The 18,117-nt window shown below is 40.5% G+C and overlaps 1 protein-coding gene across 3 annotated transcripts in view; it reads right to left on the bottom strand.

The window, feature by feature from the left end:
* Positions 1–2,329: 2,329 nt before the first annotated feature.
* acot7 (acyl-CoA thioesterase 7) overlaps positions 2,330–18,117 on the bottom strand; it is a 66,769-nt gene continuing 50,981 nt past the window's right edge. For 2 of the 3 annotated variants that reach the window (XM_049753527.1, XM_049753526.2), the window contains exons 7-9: positions 10,777–10,893; positions 9,039–9,223; positions 2,330–2,946 (exon numbers count right to left, since the gene is read on the bottom strand). In XM_049753527.1, coding sequence (XP_049609484.1) covers positions 2,848–2,946; positions 9,039–9,223; positions 10,777–10,893 — 401 coding nt within the window. In that variant the 3' untranslated portion in view covers positions 2,330–2,847. The remainder of the gene's footprint in view (positions 2,947–9,038; positions 9,224–10,776; positions 10,894–18,117) is intronic. The other variant, XM_049753528.2, reaches the window with a different exon arrangement.

Raw genomic sequence — 18,117 nt, forward strand, 5'->3', positions numbered from 1 at the left:
CAGAAATTAGAAGCGTGAATGGAATTGGGATTTGCTTCATCCAAACTGATAGAGATGCTAAAAAAACTCAGAGAACCTGAAAAAAAAGAAACAATTGCCTTACATAATGGCTGAAGCTATACGATCGCAAGATTGCCAACACCCTGAAAGTGAGCTGCAGCATGAGAGCCAAGACCTTTTAGAGGTTGAACAAAACAGATTGCACTCAGAACAGGCCTCTGCTTGGTCCACCAAAGAACTTGGTCGCACATGCACCACATCATATGCAGTCATTGCTTTTAGAAAATAGATGAGTGATGCCAGTATTTCCTGCTGAGGTTGAAGGGGTTGTAGGCCAGCCCGCAAGAGCTAGGACCATACACTGCATACTGCATCATATTGGTTTGGATGGCTGATGTCCCAGAAAGAAGCATCTTCTAAAGAAAGCCTGAAGATAAGTAGAACTGTGAAAGGGAGTGCTGCTCCGTTGTAGGAGTGGTCACAGCCGACTGCAGTCGTCCTTTAAAAGCGGAATGCCGGCCAATGAGATGATTTAACAAATATTAATGCGATGATTCAGAAGTTGTGCATCTCTCTTGCCACCTCTTTGTGATGTTAAGTGACCTGGAAGTAAAAAGGAACAGAAGGCATTCCCACCCACTGGCTCCTCTAGCACCAGGCTGCCCCCACTCTCCCTGTCAGAGCCACACCGTCACCCGCCCACATGTACATAGAAACAAGCTTTAAAACCTAACACTGTCACATGGTCTCACTGGTGGGGCATCCTCACTCACAAATGTGGCGTATCCTCGCAAGATAACCACGCCTCTTTAGCCAGGAGCTCGGTCATCTTACAGCCAGCCAAAGGGGATCCCAGTTTAATAGTACCTGCCAGCAAGGTATCCCATGGAATGAAAAGCAGAAAGGTGGTTGAGGGGGAGGGTGTGGTTCTGGGTTCCAGAACCATCACCAGTAATTCCTGCACAAGGAAAGCCCTGCTGGCTCCAAGCCGAGATAACAGCAGCTAGCTATAAAAAGGACTTTGCTGTGAGTGTTTCTCTGGTCTCTTGTGTGTGTGAGACAACCAGGGATTCCAATATTTTTGCCCATATTGTGTGAACCAAAGATGGAAGAATATTGACTCACTTATGTCAACAAGCTTTTGATGCTTTACAGAATTAATGTCTTTTTTCATTCATGTGACCTTGAATGTGACTGTGGCTCAGGTTCCTGTGTGAAAATAAAGCTCCTCAGGCTATCAAAAAAATAAATAAAAAAATAAACCATGTATCTTAAGAAATACAAGTGTTGACTGCAATGAAAGCTGAGAGTTCTTGATTCCAACACTGACGTTACACTTCATCTTTAATCCATCATTATGAGCCCATAATGGTTTTCCTCTTGCTCGAGGCCATCGTCCATCCTATATAAGTGGCCTTGTTGCTCTCTCTACTCTCTGATCCATCATTGCTCTCATTCAGATGACATGACACGTGCTTATGGGCTTCATTTTGTGTTCTCAATTTGGTTGATATACAGCTTCCTCTGGTGTTTACAACCTTGTTTGTTCTCTTTTATGTTCAGTCCCACATTCCAAAACTTTAGCATGTTAGGTTGACTGAAGAGCTCTCTCTCTCTCTCTCTCTCTCTCTCTCTCTCTCTCTCTCTCTCTCTCTCTCGCTCTCATATATGCATTTTTAGGAGGGCGTCATTAGCAAAGTGCTTGTAAATAGGAGACACCGTACTGTAAATGCCATTGAATTTAGATTTTGGTAGTACAAAAAAGACTGAAAGAGAGTATGAAAGTGATATAGCAGGAGAATGGAGACTCCGCATGCGCATGCCGGCTTCGCAGCAGGAAGCAAAAGAGAGCAGTGAGCTAGTGTGAGAGCAATGGAGGAGTGCAAGGGTAAGGCGGGGGCGGGGGGGGGCTTTGGTGTTTTATGAAGACGTGGGAGACATAGGAGTTGAGTCAAAGCCCCCCAAGCCACCCCAGCACCTCCCCCTCCCTCTTTCATTTCACTGTGAACGACAGTGGTGAAAAGATGGGTGGCGTGTGTCCTATGTGTATTATGTCAATACTCTTATTACACACCGTGTGTGTGTGTGTGCGTGTGTGTGAATGTGAGAGAGAGTATTTTATTGTATAGTATTGCACATGTTTTATCAGCATGTTAGTGTTTGAATGACTGCAATGTGTAAGTGTGCATTGTCTGTGTTTATGTTGTGAATGAATATGTCAGAGAATGAATTGTAAATTCAGTATGAGTAAGTTAGCTGTGTGTGTGTGTGTGTGTGTTGTGTGTGTGTGTGTATGTGTGTGTGAGAAAGAAAGAGATTTATGTCAATGTCTTATTTAAATGTTTTTAGTTAAACTGCACATTGGAGACTGGTCAAACGCAATTTCAAACTTCTGTGGTAACCCTGTTACATAGGATCTTTGACAATAAAGTAAACTTGAACTTGAACTTGAACTCTTTGCCAAGGCATGCCCAAGACAATGACATCATCCTCATCCACATAATAATCATCAACCGAGCAAGGACATTAGACAAGCTCAGAACTCACGTTGGGATAATTTATTTGTTCCTTCATTTTTTTTCCCTTCATTTTTATATTTACTTTTACCCTGTATACTTCATTAGGTCCTTTGAAAAGCTTCAAGTCAAAGTCTAGTCAGTAGTAGCATGCCACAAAAGTAAACTATTTCTTTGTTATTTACCAATTTTATATATATTATATAGGTATATATTTGAATGAGATTGCTTTGGTGCATGAAGCATGTCAAGTTTCAGTAGGAGGCTACAGTTTACAGAAGAGGATGAGAAAATGGGCTTTGTTTTCCTTTGGCGTTGTGTTTCAGCCTTGTCACTGCTTGGGCTCCTTCTCTGCAAGTCTCTTGGCTTTATTCATGACGTAACGGGCTTGGCCTTCATCGTAACGCCTCTGCTCCTCCTCGCCATTAACCTGAGTAGAAATGAAACAAACGCAAATGCAAAATATCATCTCCTTAGCTGTGATCTTAACATCCGTAATAAACAGGGATTCACTGCATTTTGGATACTTTATTTGGATTCCTGAAAGTGGCTTTAGAATTAAGGAACATTAGTATATCACTCATTAGATTGTAAAGGTGAACACTTAAGAAGTTCTCAAAGAAATTGTGGCCTCTGGGCTCGCCTTCGCTAGTATTCATTGCAAGAATTTCTTGAGCTTGAATTGAAAGTTTGAATTCACGGGGATTAGCCACGTGCTAGCGGACAGTTTAATTGAACTGCTTGGCCACTTAGTAAAACAGCTTGGCCACCCACAGCAAGAGCACCCACGCTAACTTTTACAGCGCAGCCGGTACTCTCTCGCTCGTCTACCTCACTAGACAGGGGAGCACACGTGCGACCGTTTATTTTTAAATACTTTCTGCAAGTGAATATCAGCATTCATGGCTTATTCAGACAGAGGCTCTCCAATCTGCTCACACCAGGGGGTTGGCACATTCGAGAGCACCTGCCACTCAGCCGAGCGTCGAGCTAACAGATGGAGCTTTAACTTTATGGAGCGCGCAAGGTGGAAACACATATGACAAAATGTCAGCATTTTTGGGAGAAGAGCAGGGGTCTCCTCTAAAATGAGATGACAATTTCATACAAATGCACTACAGAGGGGACTTCTCTTCATGTAAATGTTGAGACAAGCCCATCCTCAATTGAACAGGAGGTAGGCGTGGTGGACCTTGCACAGAACCCCGAGCTCAACCACATCTAGAATCTTTGAGATGAACTACTACAGACCTGGTTGAAAGTGTTCCCAGAAAAGTCCACGCTTTTTTAGGTGCAAAATAGTGACCAACTAGATCTAGTAATACACTCATCACTTCGTGTAGGCTATGCATAACAATTCTATCCGTGCAATGTATTTCAAAGTTTGTTTGTGCCATATACAAGTTGGAATGAGTTCTCTGCCAAGGAAGAAATAAATTGAAGATTTGTGTTGGTAGTAGCATATCTTGCCATCTGTTAAAAAAATGACTTTGCTCAAGCTCAAAAAGTTTACTCAAAATGAATTCAATTATTTCAAAACACCAAGAAAAATACCATTTTCCAGAAATGTATAAGATGTTTATCAGTAGTTGGCGTTATAAGCAATCATTAATGGCTTTGTCTATTTATGTTGACTGAGAGACAGTATTACTGAAGAGAGTGCACATTCTGTTCCCTTAAAATGGTTATTCACAGAGCAGCTGCAGCTGAAGAACTATGATTATCCGAATGCTAAGGACTCCCATTTCCCCTGCACATTATTTTCAGTGAGTTTATATATTTTGTTATAGACCAAATATCAGTTCCTCCAAGAACAAAGTAAAAGCTAAATGCCATGTCAGAAAACAACTACTAACAACTACTGACTTCTTCAAACAAGTGTTCTTATTTGGAATTAAAGCCTTGCATCCATGTTTTTTTTTTTTTTTTTTTTATTACACAAGGAAATGAACAATGGGATGCAGTGATGTGTTGATGCGACATCAACACAGTCACAAATGTCTCAACTCTGCCACGCTTGTCGCCATTAACCCATTGCCTGTCGAGTTGAAGGCTCGGCGTCTAAAAATAAACACTGCATTACTTGGACTACAGCGGGTTGCCAAGACAACCAGGCTTGTTTTCATGTTAAGGGACACCAGCTGAGTCTCTGCCACTACGGAAGGCGGGAGGAAGCCAGCCTCGAAGGAAGAGGCAGAAGGAAGCATGGTGTTAAAAGGAAGGTAACATGCAGGGAAGAAGGGTGAAAGAGCCCAAAATGATGACAGGTAATGGAGGAAGATGAGAGGAAATAACTGTGAACAGGGATAAAAGGAGACAGAGAAAATGAGCGTGACCACAGAAAGCAAGGAAGGAAGGAAGGAAGGAAGGAAGGAAGGAAGGAAGGAAGGAAGGAAGGAAGGAAGGAAGGAAGGAAGGAAGGACACATTGAAAGCATCCTCTGATAATGTGTAATCTATTAGTCTACAAAGCGTGCTGTCAGGCATCTTCACTTCTCTTTTCTTTTGTCTGTGGCCCAACACAAAAATGATGCTGCTTCTTTTTGCGGGACATACCCCCCCTCCCCCCCAACACACGCTGTCCTCCTTCCCCAATTTACATTACACACACAATTGCGGAGACCCTCCTGAGCTAAAACGGGAAATTCTAAAAATAGAAACAGAGTGGGCTCGGTGGGGAGGAAGCCTGGTTGAGAGATAGGCGTGCTAGGGTGCGGGAACCACCTGGAATCCAAAATAGCAGAATCTGTCTGTCACCTGGACTATTTATAGAGCACAACTGGAGCTGAATCTGTTACAATGTCATGAAATATTCATCGGTTTCATTGTGTCACTTGGCTATTTAAAGATCATGTATGGTGACTCAAATGTAAATGTAAGCTGTATGTTACACGGTTTCATTAAAGCTGCAACTTCTGATGAAATATATATTTCTATTTGATTATTATTATATTCATTTATTTTGTACTGAATATAAAAGTAGTCCTGTCAGGTTTGAGGTGTCTTTGAGCCATTACAATCTCTGGTGTGTAAATAATTTATGGGTTTTCGTATTCCATGCCATGGCTCAGTCTTTCAAACACTGTATACAATGGTGCTTGGCATACGACTTTATTTCATCCCAGGATCACGCTTGTCATGTGTGAAACACACATATTTCAAATCATCTATTCCCATTGAAATGAATGAAAATACCATTAATCCGTTCTATCTACCCCCAACAATAAATGTAGTGTTTGTTTTATTTAAAAATTGCACTTTAAAATAAATTGTACTTATTTTATGCTTGACACATCCGAAAATTATGTCATTTTTTTAATATTGACTACACTGAAAGGCTGCAAGCATAAATCAACCTTAAGTACAAAGAAGCAAAGCACTGGAAAAAAGCGTTTGCAATGCATGCGATCGTTTGGGTTATCATCAGGTGTTAATTGGATTGATATATTCCATCTTATTTCCTGCTCATGATAATGAATCTCTGTGGTGCACAGAGGGACAGCCATTAGGTGCCGAGCCAGTAATGGAGCAATAAGGGTTCACATCATTTTGATGTCGTTTCGTTACTTGTTTAAGCCAGCAGGAAGACCGAAATAGCCAGACTTAGCCTCGTGTGCCTCTCTTTCTCATAGACTTGAAAATGCTTGGTGATGTCTTTGAGCTAGAGACAAAAAAACATTTAGGTGTTGTTTTTTCAAACGAGCGTTCATTTGGCATGCTCCACCAGACTCGTCCATTTACAGAGCTGAGAATGAATTATTAAAATCATCAGAGCTCATTTTTGTTGTTTTGCTACTCCTTTGATTGAATCAAGGCGTAGAGATACATTACAGCTCGGGCTATCATGGCTGCGGTTCCATGCCATAAAAACAATTAGATGGGAACAGCTCATTCAAGATGCAAAAGTGGCTCTAATGAATGCGTGGAAGCGGGCACACAAAAAGCGAAACAAACACAGGCTTGTGTCGAATGGAAATGGGGAAGGTGGAAGACGCTATTGAGAATGCAGACTGGCAGCAGAGGTGGGTTGGATTCAACTGTCTTTATAGTGCCAATAAAAGCAAACAGGTGTGTTACCACTCCCACCACCCTCAGCCCCTCCTGCACCGACCACCATTCACTCAATGTAGCACAATTAACACATTATGTTCCTTGAACAGTTTGAAATATACTGAATCAAAAACTCTTGTTCTTGTCCTAGCTTGAATACTGCCCCGTTCAGCCTCACATACACATGCACATGCTAGAAACATACAATAGCCATTTTGAAGAAACGTCAGTACCGACCGAATGCCCGCCTCTGCTACTTGAAATTGATGATTACCGTAATTTCCGGACTATAAGCCGCGACTTTTTTCCAAAATTTTGAACCCTGCGGCTTATAGTCAGGTGCGGCTTATATACGATTTTTTTCATGATTTTTGTGATGACTTGATCACTTTTATACACTCGCAAAAAGGCTGTGGACCACTGTTGTGCGGTATCTTGAAGAACAAAACAACAACAAAAATACTATTTTGAAACACTACTATGGCCGCTGCTTATTCTGGCTGTGTTGCTTGTGACTATTATGAGCTTTAGTAGGAATACACGCTAGGTGACCTGCGTCAAAGGGCTCTAAACCCTTTTTCATACTCTGCCATGTGACTCAGAGATTACACAAAGCAGTGGCGCTGTTTGGACCATCTGCATTGTATTAAAACCTAATCAATCAGCATTTAAATTCAATTCTTCTGACATTGTGCTCACCAAAAACAAGTTGTAATGAATGTGAACTTTTAATGCATTTTATTCAGAAGGTTACTTTGAACCCTGAGGCTTAAATGGCGGCGCGGTATATTTATGGATTTTTACGGCTTTCTGTGTACTGTCTTTCTTTGTAAAAAACTCATGTGCACGTGCGGCTTATAGTCCGGTGCGGCTTATGTAAGAAAAAAACTAAAATATCCCTGAATTTTAGCTGGTGCGGCTTATAGTCCGGTGCGGCTTATAGTCCGGAAATTACGGTACTCAAATGTAAGTAGTTGTACTCATACTCTTAAAATGTTCTCGAAATTAAAACCATAGACAAACTAATCTGAGAACCGATTGAGGTCAAATAACATCACAGAATTTCCATCCATCCAAGTCCCACAGGGGAATTAAGGTGAAAATTGGACTGATGTGTGAAACCTTATTATCTACATGTGATCTGCTGAGCTAGATGGCAAGGCAAATACAATTTTGACCACATTCATTCAATGAAGATTGTTAGCCAGGATATCACATAAATTCAGCCATGTAATGACAACAACTAATGACAGCGACATCGTAGCCAAGCTAGGCTCACTCTTTCTATTTCACTTGTGCTTTTACTGTATTGAGTATAGACTTGGTTGTTTCACCAGTGATTACATTTATTTATATAAAAATAATAAAATATTTATACAAAATATCATCAACTATTTCCACAGTCACATGCATATTGCACAGTATGCTGTACTAATCAACACAAATGTTGTGATATTTGCAAATACGAATAAAGTTTTCATCAGCACACGTGGCAGGCTCAACGTCTGAGGCCAGGTTTTTAGCTTCAAAACAATCAACCATGATTTTTAGCACTTGATCTACAGTATCTGTACAATGCTGCATAAAACAGGGAGGTTGCTCCTTTAAACAGATGGTAGTGTGTTTGCATATGAACAAGTAATGGATGAGGGTGTGCTGCACACCCAGCTCCAACAGCAGGTGTCCTATTGCACTCAGCAGGTACGTATACACAGAAGCTTTATAAGCAGGTAGGAAGTGCGAAATCAGCCAAATGGTTAGCAAACACTCAGGGATCTTGTTAGGACATTAGGATTCAACCATGGCTTCCTCACGGTAATATTGCAACACACAGCAATGCATTTCATCAAATGGAACTCGAATTAGCGGAATTACAAGCACTGCCTCTCTATTGACTGCCTGAAGGAGGACTCAAATATTCTTAATCATGATCACCTCATCATAATCCTTAAAGTACCACCAACAACTTCTCCCACATAAAATCTGAGTCCAATGCCTAATATAAGTAAGTTCCTACTTTGTAAATGGTTGTTACGCCACAAAGCATTTTCATACTGTACAAACTGATTTCTTAAAATATAATTATTTTTTATTGGCACAAATGGTCATTTCACTTGAAGCTAATTCTGATTTAAACCTTGTTAAAATGCAAAAAAATATATATATACTATATCCTTATCATTTTTAAGTGCACCAACATAAAGTGCCTAAAATGCTGTAGAAGCTCTTTGAGTGAATTTCAATGCTAAAAATAATTTCTCATTAAATAGATTAAAAAAAATATACTTGCAATCCTCTGTTAGTGGCTAAATATTATGCTAGATAATAAATCTAAACTAAATAATTGCAATTTTAATACCATGGATAGATCTCACAGAATGAAATCACTCTATAAGGTGTCACTGGCAAGGACAAGAATGAATGACAGGCCCGAGACATTTAAGCGTCAAAGAGTCTGTAAGATGCTACCAACCTTGAGAGGAGGGACAGACTGAGCTTTGCCGAATTTGTCCAGCGAGATGAAAATGAAGAAGGCAGAGACTGCACGATAGGAAACTTTCTCCGCGTCAACCAATGAGCAGGCATCTACTACCACTTCTATTTCCATGGACTTGTTGCTGATGAATGTGAGACGGCCTGTGACTGTCACCACACAGCCTTCACAGGGGAAGAGCGAAAAGGAAAATGTCTTTTTGTGTTTACATACAGCCATGTGCTTCTGATATCATCGCTGTTGTCAAAGGTGAAACATGAAAAACATTGCTTGCCAAAACAAGTCAAAATGACAACTTTATAAAGATTGTTACAATATTTAAACACCTGCTGGTAACGAGCCAGGAAGGGGAAACATTATGCGATCTTGCACTGGATATTTTTAGATTTTTTTTTTTTTTTTCTTCTTTTTAAAGTCCACTTTCCAGACTCCGCTGGGTAGGTCTGGATTCTCAATATGGCTTTCTTCCACTGGAGGTGGTCCATGGCCAGTGGGTGAAATGCCATACTGAGAATATTTTTGGAGCAAAGGTTTTTACAGTCGGATGCCCTTCCTGACACCAACCCAAGGGGAAATTGATTTTCTGTAGGGGTTGACTCCCTTAGCCCAATTCCAACCCTTAATGCTGAGTGCCAAGCAGGGAGGCAATGGGTCCCATTTTTATAGTCTTTGGTATGACCCGGCCGGGGTTTGAACCCACAACCTTCCAGTCTCAGGGCGGACACTCTACTACTAGGCCACTGAGCTGGATATTTTTAGATAATGAACATTATCTTAAACATCCACTGAGAGACAAAAGACACGGAACATTTTTCACTTGAATCAAGAAATGAATCAATAAAATAAAAAAGTAAACTTTTATCAAAACAAGTATTATATCCACTTTTGTCCGTGAGGTTGTTTCTTTTTGATGCGCTCAAACTGTGTCATTACCGCAGGTTGCCACGGAAACATGGTGGGAAGGCATTATCCCTGCAGACTGAGTTCTATTTTGAAGCTCATATAATAAACTAGACTACACGGAAAATGAGCATGTGTTTGTCTATGCTGCAAACATTTTTTGGATGTCACATCTAGATGTAGACTCATCGTCTGCGTGCTTTAGAAGTTTATTTTGAATGTGTTGGCTTTATGGCTTACCATCAAGCATTTTTTTGAAAAAGGATCATTTTAAGATGGACAAAATAAAACCATTGCAAGGGTTGCAATCAGGGGTGGGCAAATCGTCGTGGTCCACATTTGAATTTTTAAAACAGACATGAATTAGTTCATTTGTAGATGAGGCTAAAGTTCAAACGAGTACTATATGTAAAGTATGTATGTATGTTATTTTATTAATCAAACAAAATGTGTTCATTCTGCGATTTTGTTATTCATAATTAATTTATTTAGAATGTATTAAAATCCCAAATGCTACTTTGTATATTGTACAGTATAACATATGAATGAATAACATAAATTACTTTAAAAATGAATGAATATTTTTGATTGACCAATTTTAGTGATAAATAAATAAACAGCTAATTTCAAAGCTTGAGGAGCCTATAATAATAAAAAAATAAATGAATGGTTTTGCCAGACACCAAATTGATCTTTTGATGCTGGAGCAAATCCTAAATCATCTCATATAACCTTGGCTTGTCTCCCAATGCTTCAATTGTATAGTAATAAAGAGCATCATTAAAGGGTCTCAAGAGTTAAGCATTGTCATGGTAACCTTTCTTAATCTTGCGATGAAAGTTGATGGCATCCACAGAAGCCGTGACAATGTTGGTGTTGCAGTGGCGTGCTGCCACAATGCCGGCAACCTCATCCATCAGCTTCATGGTCACACCTGGTCAAAACACAGACAGGCATACTTCAGCCACATGCTTGACCTCTACAAATAGGATCAGTAGATGAGTTACCCTTTCCATCAGAAGTCCTAAAACAAGTCAGTGGAGTGGTACCTTGAGTTGTACAATGTCAAGAATCTCGTGAATTTTGAGGTACTTCGGTATGGCTGTTGTACAGTATTCAAACAAAACTGTAAATAAAACAGACATTGGACCCCACAAGCACAGGGAGAATAGAGGGCATCTGAAATTGTTTCTTATCCCTTATTGGATGAGACAGAGACCGTTTGGGTCACAGCTCCACTACGCCTCCCCTGCCAGCATATTTGGTACTGAAACAACAATCTGCTATTTATTTTGGGGAGCATTTTAGATAACCAACTAAGCAAGAATGTTTCCGTATCATTTGGAAGGTTTCAACAACTGAATGTGGAAAATTTCCAGAGTCAAGGAAAGGTGAAAAGTTTTAACAAAGTTAATGATTCTCATCTACATACCAACATAATCATACGATCAAAATAATTTGTCAAGCTTAACACCGATTTTTTCAGTCAGTGTCATTGGCTGAAGGACATGTCAATCATTAGAACTGATTGGTGCTGAAGTCACTACCAACTGTTTACATGACATTACCTGCAGCAGCATAGATTATTTTTGGGACCGGTAATTAAAACATAAAACCTAGCAAAAAAATGCCATTCATGTTTTTACAAGTTGCGTTTTGTTTTGTTTTCTGGAAATAAAAGATGAACAGAGAGGATTGAGACTACAGTATTTGGCTAAAAGGCATATTTTTGAAGCGCAGAGGAGGAAGATTTAAAGAGAAAGACAGCAACTGACCTCAACATTTTATGTCAATAGGTGACCATACAAGCAAACTAGCCATTGCCTGATTCCTTCCTTCCTTCTCATTTACTTAAAAAAACAAAACAGAAACTAATAGGTGACATATTCCCCTCTGGAAGGAACATGCCCAACTCTTAGCCATTTGCTACGATGCACTCAGCAGGGGAATCATTTTCATTTGTTTTCTTTGGCATTTTGTCTCAGTGACATCTATTAACATCTACATGCCATCTCTGAAAGAAGTGCAATTTTTAGTGATAAAATGTGCTTGTCAGACTCATTCCCCCTGAGGTTCACATGCAACACAAAATCAATAAGTCTGCTAGGGATGGCTTTTTTGGCTCTGACCATCTGCACTTAATGTGTGGGAGTAGAAACAAGAATGTGCAGCCTGCTGCATTCACATAAAAGACAGCCTGTTCCGTTGCTTTAGAATAAAGTTTTGTATTACCCTGACAATGTCGGGCTGACATCTTGTTCCTCCTAAATCTATGAAGTATTTTGCTAATAAGGCTCCTAAAGCTTTGACAAGTTTTATATGGAACATTATGTCTTCTTGATTCAGTTGTGTCATCCATGATTTCCCGTTCACTTTTTAATGTCCGGTCCTCTCCTTTGATCTCATCAAGCTCTCCCTGATGCTCTTAAAATATCGGGCCGACGCTGATATTCTACATGTGCGAGTGTGTGGCCCAGCTAATCCTTATTACCAGAACTGAACAAAAAATCACTGCCTCGTCCCATCTACAGAATATGCATCATAATTGTTGACAGGCAACTTCTACTGTTAGATAAATTGTATATATATGTTATCATGCGTTCCCTAATGAGTACTTATTAATAAAGTTATTGCGCAGAATGCTTGCTGTTTCTTCTTGCAGACATCACCCAGTCCACAACAAGTCAAACGATGCTGTCTGGAGCTTCCTGACCTTCTACACATCTGGGAATCCAAGAAAGTTGTTGATGTCTGCACATGTCATTTTGTCTATGCACTCTTTTCACATGACTACTTTGTTTCCCATAACATTTTATCCTTGCACACTTTTCGTTTCTCATGGGATCCTGTCTGCGACTTCTAGTTTCACATAGAATCTCGTTTCTTCTCTCATGAGACAAAGCCCACGCTTTCCCCCCCCACCTATCAGGGGCTAGTCTCACATTGTAGGTAGGGCATTCCTGAATAAAAAGAGAGGAGTGTAAACAAGACCTTTAGTGTAGTTGGATTGATGTAAGTCTGAATGCACTCCTCGCGAGAAAAGACTCAACATTCTGCCTCACTGGTTTTGTCTGCTGATCCTTTTGCTGATTCTGAACCTAACATCTACTCTTCCAAGGTGGTTGCTCCTGAAGGCCTAGTACCTATAATCTAGCTCAAGGTCAACACCAGTGTCAATGAGTGATTCTTAAAATGTGTAGGGTCCCTCTGGTGGTATGACCTAATTACATTTTCTAACTCAGCATATTTACAGATCGTTGAGTACAGTTGAGTTTTATTTTGCTTAAGTACAATATATTTGCATCTAATTTAGCTTTTTGTTTTCAAACATTTGTTTTTGTAAATAATTTAGCCACCTAAGCAAATGATTCGAATCTTCATACTTAACCAGGAATCGTGTGCCTGATTCTTTGAGTCTTCTGGCTGGCTTACTCAAGTAGTACTGAATCACTGTGGTCGGTGGATCTGTGAGTAGAACTGACACACGAAAAAGTGCTGAAGCGGAAATTACAGATATGACGAAACGATCTCTTGAGAAAAGATTTCTTTCATTGTCGTCATTTTAGGAGAAAAGTAAAACCATAAACACTGTTAAACTTGGTGTCACACAGTGAGTCCTCGCCAGAGTGACACAACATTACGCTACCCAGTGGTCAAGAAGGTTTCTTCTGCGATGAACAAAGGTTCACTGTATAGTAGATAATACAGTTCCCATTACGCCATGTACTGTAGAGCCGACGAAAAAGATTGACGGTGTGACTGAATGTGTGACTGAAAATGAGGACAAGCAAGGCCAAGACAGCCCGAGGGCCTCCGTTACACATTCCCAGGGTGACATGGCACATTATGACTCTCTTTGCCGTCGGGAGGGAACAAGCCAGAGGGTTGAGGGGGCAGGCGGGATTGGGGGTGTCATGGGGTTGCTGTGTGTGAAGAGGAAAGAGAGCTCACTCCAAAGCAGGGAAAAAGTCCAATTAGTAAGCCAGTCCCAAGTGCAGCGGAGTTTGCCAAAGGGCAAAATACCTCTGTGATCACACTCCTTGCCACCATCCCCCCAAAGTACATTGTGCTGTAATGGTCGCAGAAGAGTAGAGGGAGGTCTTCAAGGTGGGCTTCATAGAAAATCAACATTTCATATGAACCCCCTCAGACTATGTACATTTTTGCCTTGGAGTTTGCTTTTCCACGCTGCAACGACGAGGCACTCTTAAAAGAACCATCCGCCCTTGTCCACATGCCGGTCGCCTCGTTCAACTTGTTTTTTCCCCCCCAGACCTCTGCTATTCTCTATGTGAGTGTGTTGACGGGCACCCAATCATAACTGATAATGACGCAGTGGGATTTCAACAGTTTATCTCAAGGGAAGATGCGTTTTCAAATAAAGGTGCTTATGTTTGTCTATAGTGGTGGAAGCAACTCATAGCGGAAAAAAATCAGGTAGGTTAAAACAATGAAAAGCAGTTTAACGTTGTAACTCCACAAATGAATACTATTAAATCTTTGCATGTGTTTTCAGCATTTACCTTCAAACCTGTATTTTGTATTTCGAAACAAATTCCCTTTACATGGTCTTTAAAGTGCTTACTGAGCATCAAAAGAGAAATATCATCTCTTGGGAGTGCTGTGATACACTTTGATGTATTAGCCAACATAGTCTTCATTGCACTCACATGCATTTTCTTTTATTGGAATTGCAATTTCCTGTTCAGAAATTGTGCATGTCGCAGTAAGGCAATCCTGATTTTCTCAAATTACACTTATGTTAATTTTATTTTATTATGGTAAAAGTAATCTTTACGCCGATGATGGTCCATCAGTAAACTCACTGTAGGTCCTTTTATCACTTTTATGCTCCTGTTGTTGCCCTCCGCTCACCTTCTAATCCACCCTCCCTGCAAGTGCTTTCATCATGGATAGCATCAATTGCTCAAACTGCCTCCTAATGAGCTGTAACTATGGAAACAGCTTCTGTTAATATTGGTGCCTCCCAGAAATCTCCCCAAATCATTGCGGGAACCGCCATAAATGGTTGTTTTTCTAAGTACTATTCTCCTTCAGGCTTAACTTAGCACACTGCTTACAAAATTACAGAGAAGTGCTGACTGTTATTGTGCACACTCAGCAACAGGCACAGCAACTGAGATGGACTTTCTGGAATGGAAATGTTAGATTTATAATAAGTGGATGTTTATTTTTATGGTTGTTATTTGGAATGGCGCAGAAATGCACTGCATCATACTGAGAGCAAATTCTAATATTTTGCCATATTTATTGTCATACCCAACCCAAATAAACTTCAGTCAGCGTTTTCAGACGCTTTTCAAAATGCTCTTCTAATGCAATTTCTTCTGTAACCAAATCTTACTTAATTTGCATATACAGTACAGTGGATGCACAATAACACTTGGATTCTTATCTCATTCCTTCTCAGTGCTATAGTTTAACAATGCAAAGGTTGCAGTGCTGGGAATTCAAATAAATGCAACATGGTGCTTAAAACATGTCCTGCATTAGAGCACCTGTCAAAACAACTACTAAAGAACACCCAGCATCATCAAATGTTTCAATGCGTGTTCGAGATTTTACCATCTTTAAAAGGAAAGATGGAATTTTGAGTTCCATCCATCCATCCATTTTCTGAACCGCTTAGTCCCCACGGGGGTCGCGGGCGTGCTGGAGCCTACCCCAGCCGTCATCGGGCAGTAGGCGGGGGACACCCTGAATTGGTTGCCAGCCAATCGCAGAGCACACAGAGACAGACAACCAATCGCACTCACACCTAGGGACAATTTGGAGTCTTCAATCGGCCTACCAAGCATGTTTTTGGAATGTGGGAGGAAACCGGAGTGCCCGGAGAAAACCCACGCGGGCCCGGGGAGAACATGCAAACTCCACACAGGGAGGGCCGGAGGTGGAATCGAACCCGCACCCTCCTAACTGTGAGGCGGACGTGCAACCTAGTGCGCCACCGAGCCGCCCGGAATTTTGAGTTTTGTATATTTATTCATATTGGGCTTCTGAGAAGTAAGAAATCAAATATCACCCCCCAAAATACATACAGACATATAATACATATATTTTTGTCCACCGGGTAAATCAACTGGCGTTTCCATGGAAACAGGTGGTACACTTCCTTACAACGTGGACTAATGATGGTGGGGGACAAGATTAATGAGGACAAGTGAGCAGACAACTGTAAAACTGCAGCAAAGAAAAGGAATCTTAAGTCTGAAGACTCCCTCTGGTAATTAACATTGGCTAGCAACATCGTCACAAACCATGCTCCTGCATTTACGACTGGATTCTCTTGAGCGGAGTAAGTTATTTTTTTAAGGGCTGGACTTACTATGTGCTTTTCATTGGCATGGATTCTCCCATATGCACTTCTGACACACCAAGTTGTCAATTAAGAATTATTTCAGTGACAATGAAGGTTTTCTGGCAATTATGAAAGGTGGAGTTTGAACTTGTGAATTTTAATGGAATCCATGAAAAACATAAGATCTTAAATTTGAAAATACCTTACGAGATTTTTTTAAATATTTGATGAAGTAAATGTTATTTAATTGTGACACTGCGTACAGTTTTCCCACCCAAAATGTCACCTTTTAAACATGTTGTAAATGTAGTTGAACACAAAAACAAATTGCATAACAAATGCAGAATATTGTACGGATTGTCATGTCAATTTACAGGCATATGCCTTTAACAGAATTGGCATGCGATATTGGCGAGTGTGAAAACATAGAGAATCACCTACGCATTACCTTGAGTATTTAAAAAAAAAAATGTTTCTTTAACTGACCAAAGAGAAGAAACTGCTTAATGTTATAAAACAGCTGGATTGCATCAAATTGTATCCTCGTTTGAATGGATGCAAAATTGATGTAATGTCACCTATCCTCTGTTGCTGTAGTCGAGAAAATGACTCCTCAAGCTTTGCTGTGTTAACCAGCAGAGACTTCCCATACGTGCTCTTGAATGTTCTTGTGTTTATGCGTGTGCTTTATGTCTCCTTAGGCTGCAGCTAACTAGGTCACATCTCCGCAGAGCGGAGGGGAAACATACAGAAAATGATTAGTTTGTATTGTCAAATAGAAGTACATTTCCTCAAGCAAGAGAGGCGGAAAGGGGGAGCAAAAGGGAGGCTGCCTGACCTGACTCGTGCTTATGTAAACAAAACAAGTGTAGTGCAAGCAGCAGCACTGAGCAACGGGGAACATTGCCCTAATGAGCAATAGCATGTATAAAGACGGTGTGCGTTGCATGAGTCTTAATTGGACAGATGTCTCAGCAAGCTCTCAAAATTAAAAAGCCAAGCATGATACGTGTAACGTTTATCTGTCCCGCCTTGTTTGCTTCGATCTCTCTGGTCCCTGCCTTCCATGCGCTCTCTCTTGTTCATCTCCCTCACATCTCTCCTGTTGTCCTCATGATATAGGCAGAAATGCCAACAGCACCCAAAATGGCATATGGTCAGAAGCATTTGGATACACCACTTCATCAAATAATTAGTATGCCACCAGTAGATATGTAAAGGCATGCCCTTATTTCTTTCTGTACAACACATTTGTGCTGGCATTTTGTACTCGACAGCTCAAATCAAAGGTTATGTTCAAACACATTTCTTTCAAGAGTTAACGTAACTCCAGTGTATACAGTACTGCACGGTCAGAAGCCAAAGCCGTATTCTCCTGCTGATTGCTATAAGCTACAACTTGTGGGGGAAAAAAAAAGACTACACTTTCATTTAGTAGCGTCACTCTCTTTATGTTTATGTTGTGTCAAAACTATTTGACTGCAGTGGGTGAATTGTGTGCATTTGTTTAAGAATTGGGTTTGCATAGACGCTGGAGACAGCCAAACCCTGTAGTCTGCCAATCAATGTGAGAGCAAATGAGTTGATAAAAAATGCAACCTGCATGACACCTTGCTGCTATATCTTCCAAATGTTTAGTTACTGCTGTATTTTATTGATCTCTAGAGGAATATCTGATCTATAAATTAAGCCGCAAACCAGCCGCAATATGCATATTTTAGGTCTTAAATGAACCGCCGGGTCGAAAGCCAAGTGTGGATACGTTGAGATACGGCCAGTCCAAAAGGCATAAGTCAGCCTTTTTTTTTTTTTTCAAACAAGCTGTCTAAACTGCTACCC

The sequence above is a fragment of the Syngnathus scovelli genome, chromosome 2 (assembly GCF_024217435.2).
Source record: "Syngnathus scovelli strain Florida chromosome 2, RoL_Ssco_1.2, whole genome shotgun sequence".
Classification (NCBI taxonomy): domain Eukaryota; kingdom Metazoa; phylum Chordata; class Actinopteri; order Syngnathiformes; family Syngnathidae; genus Syngnathus; species Syngnathus scovelli.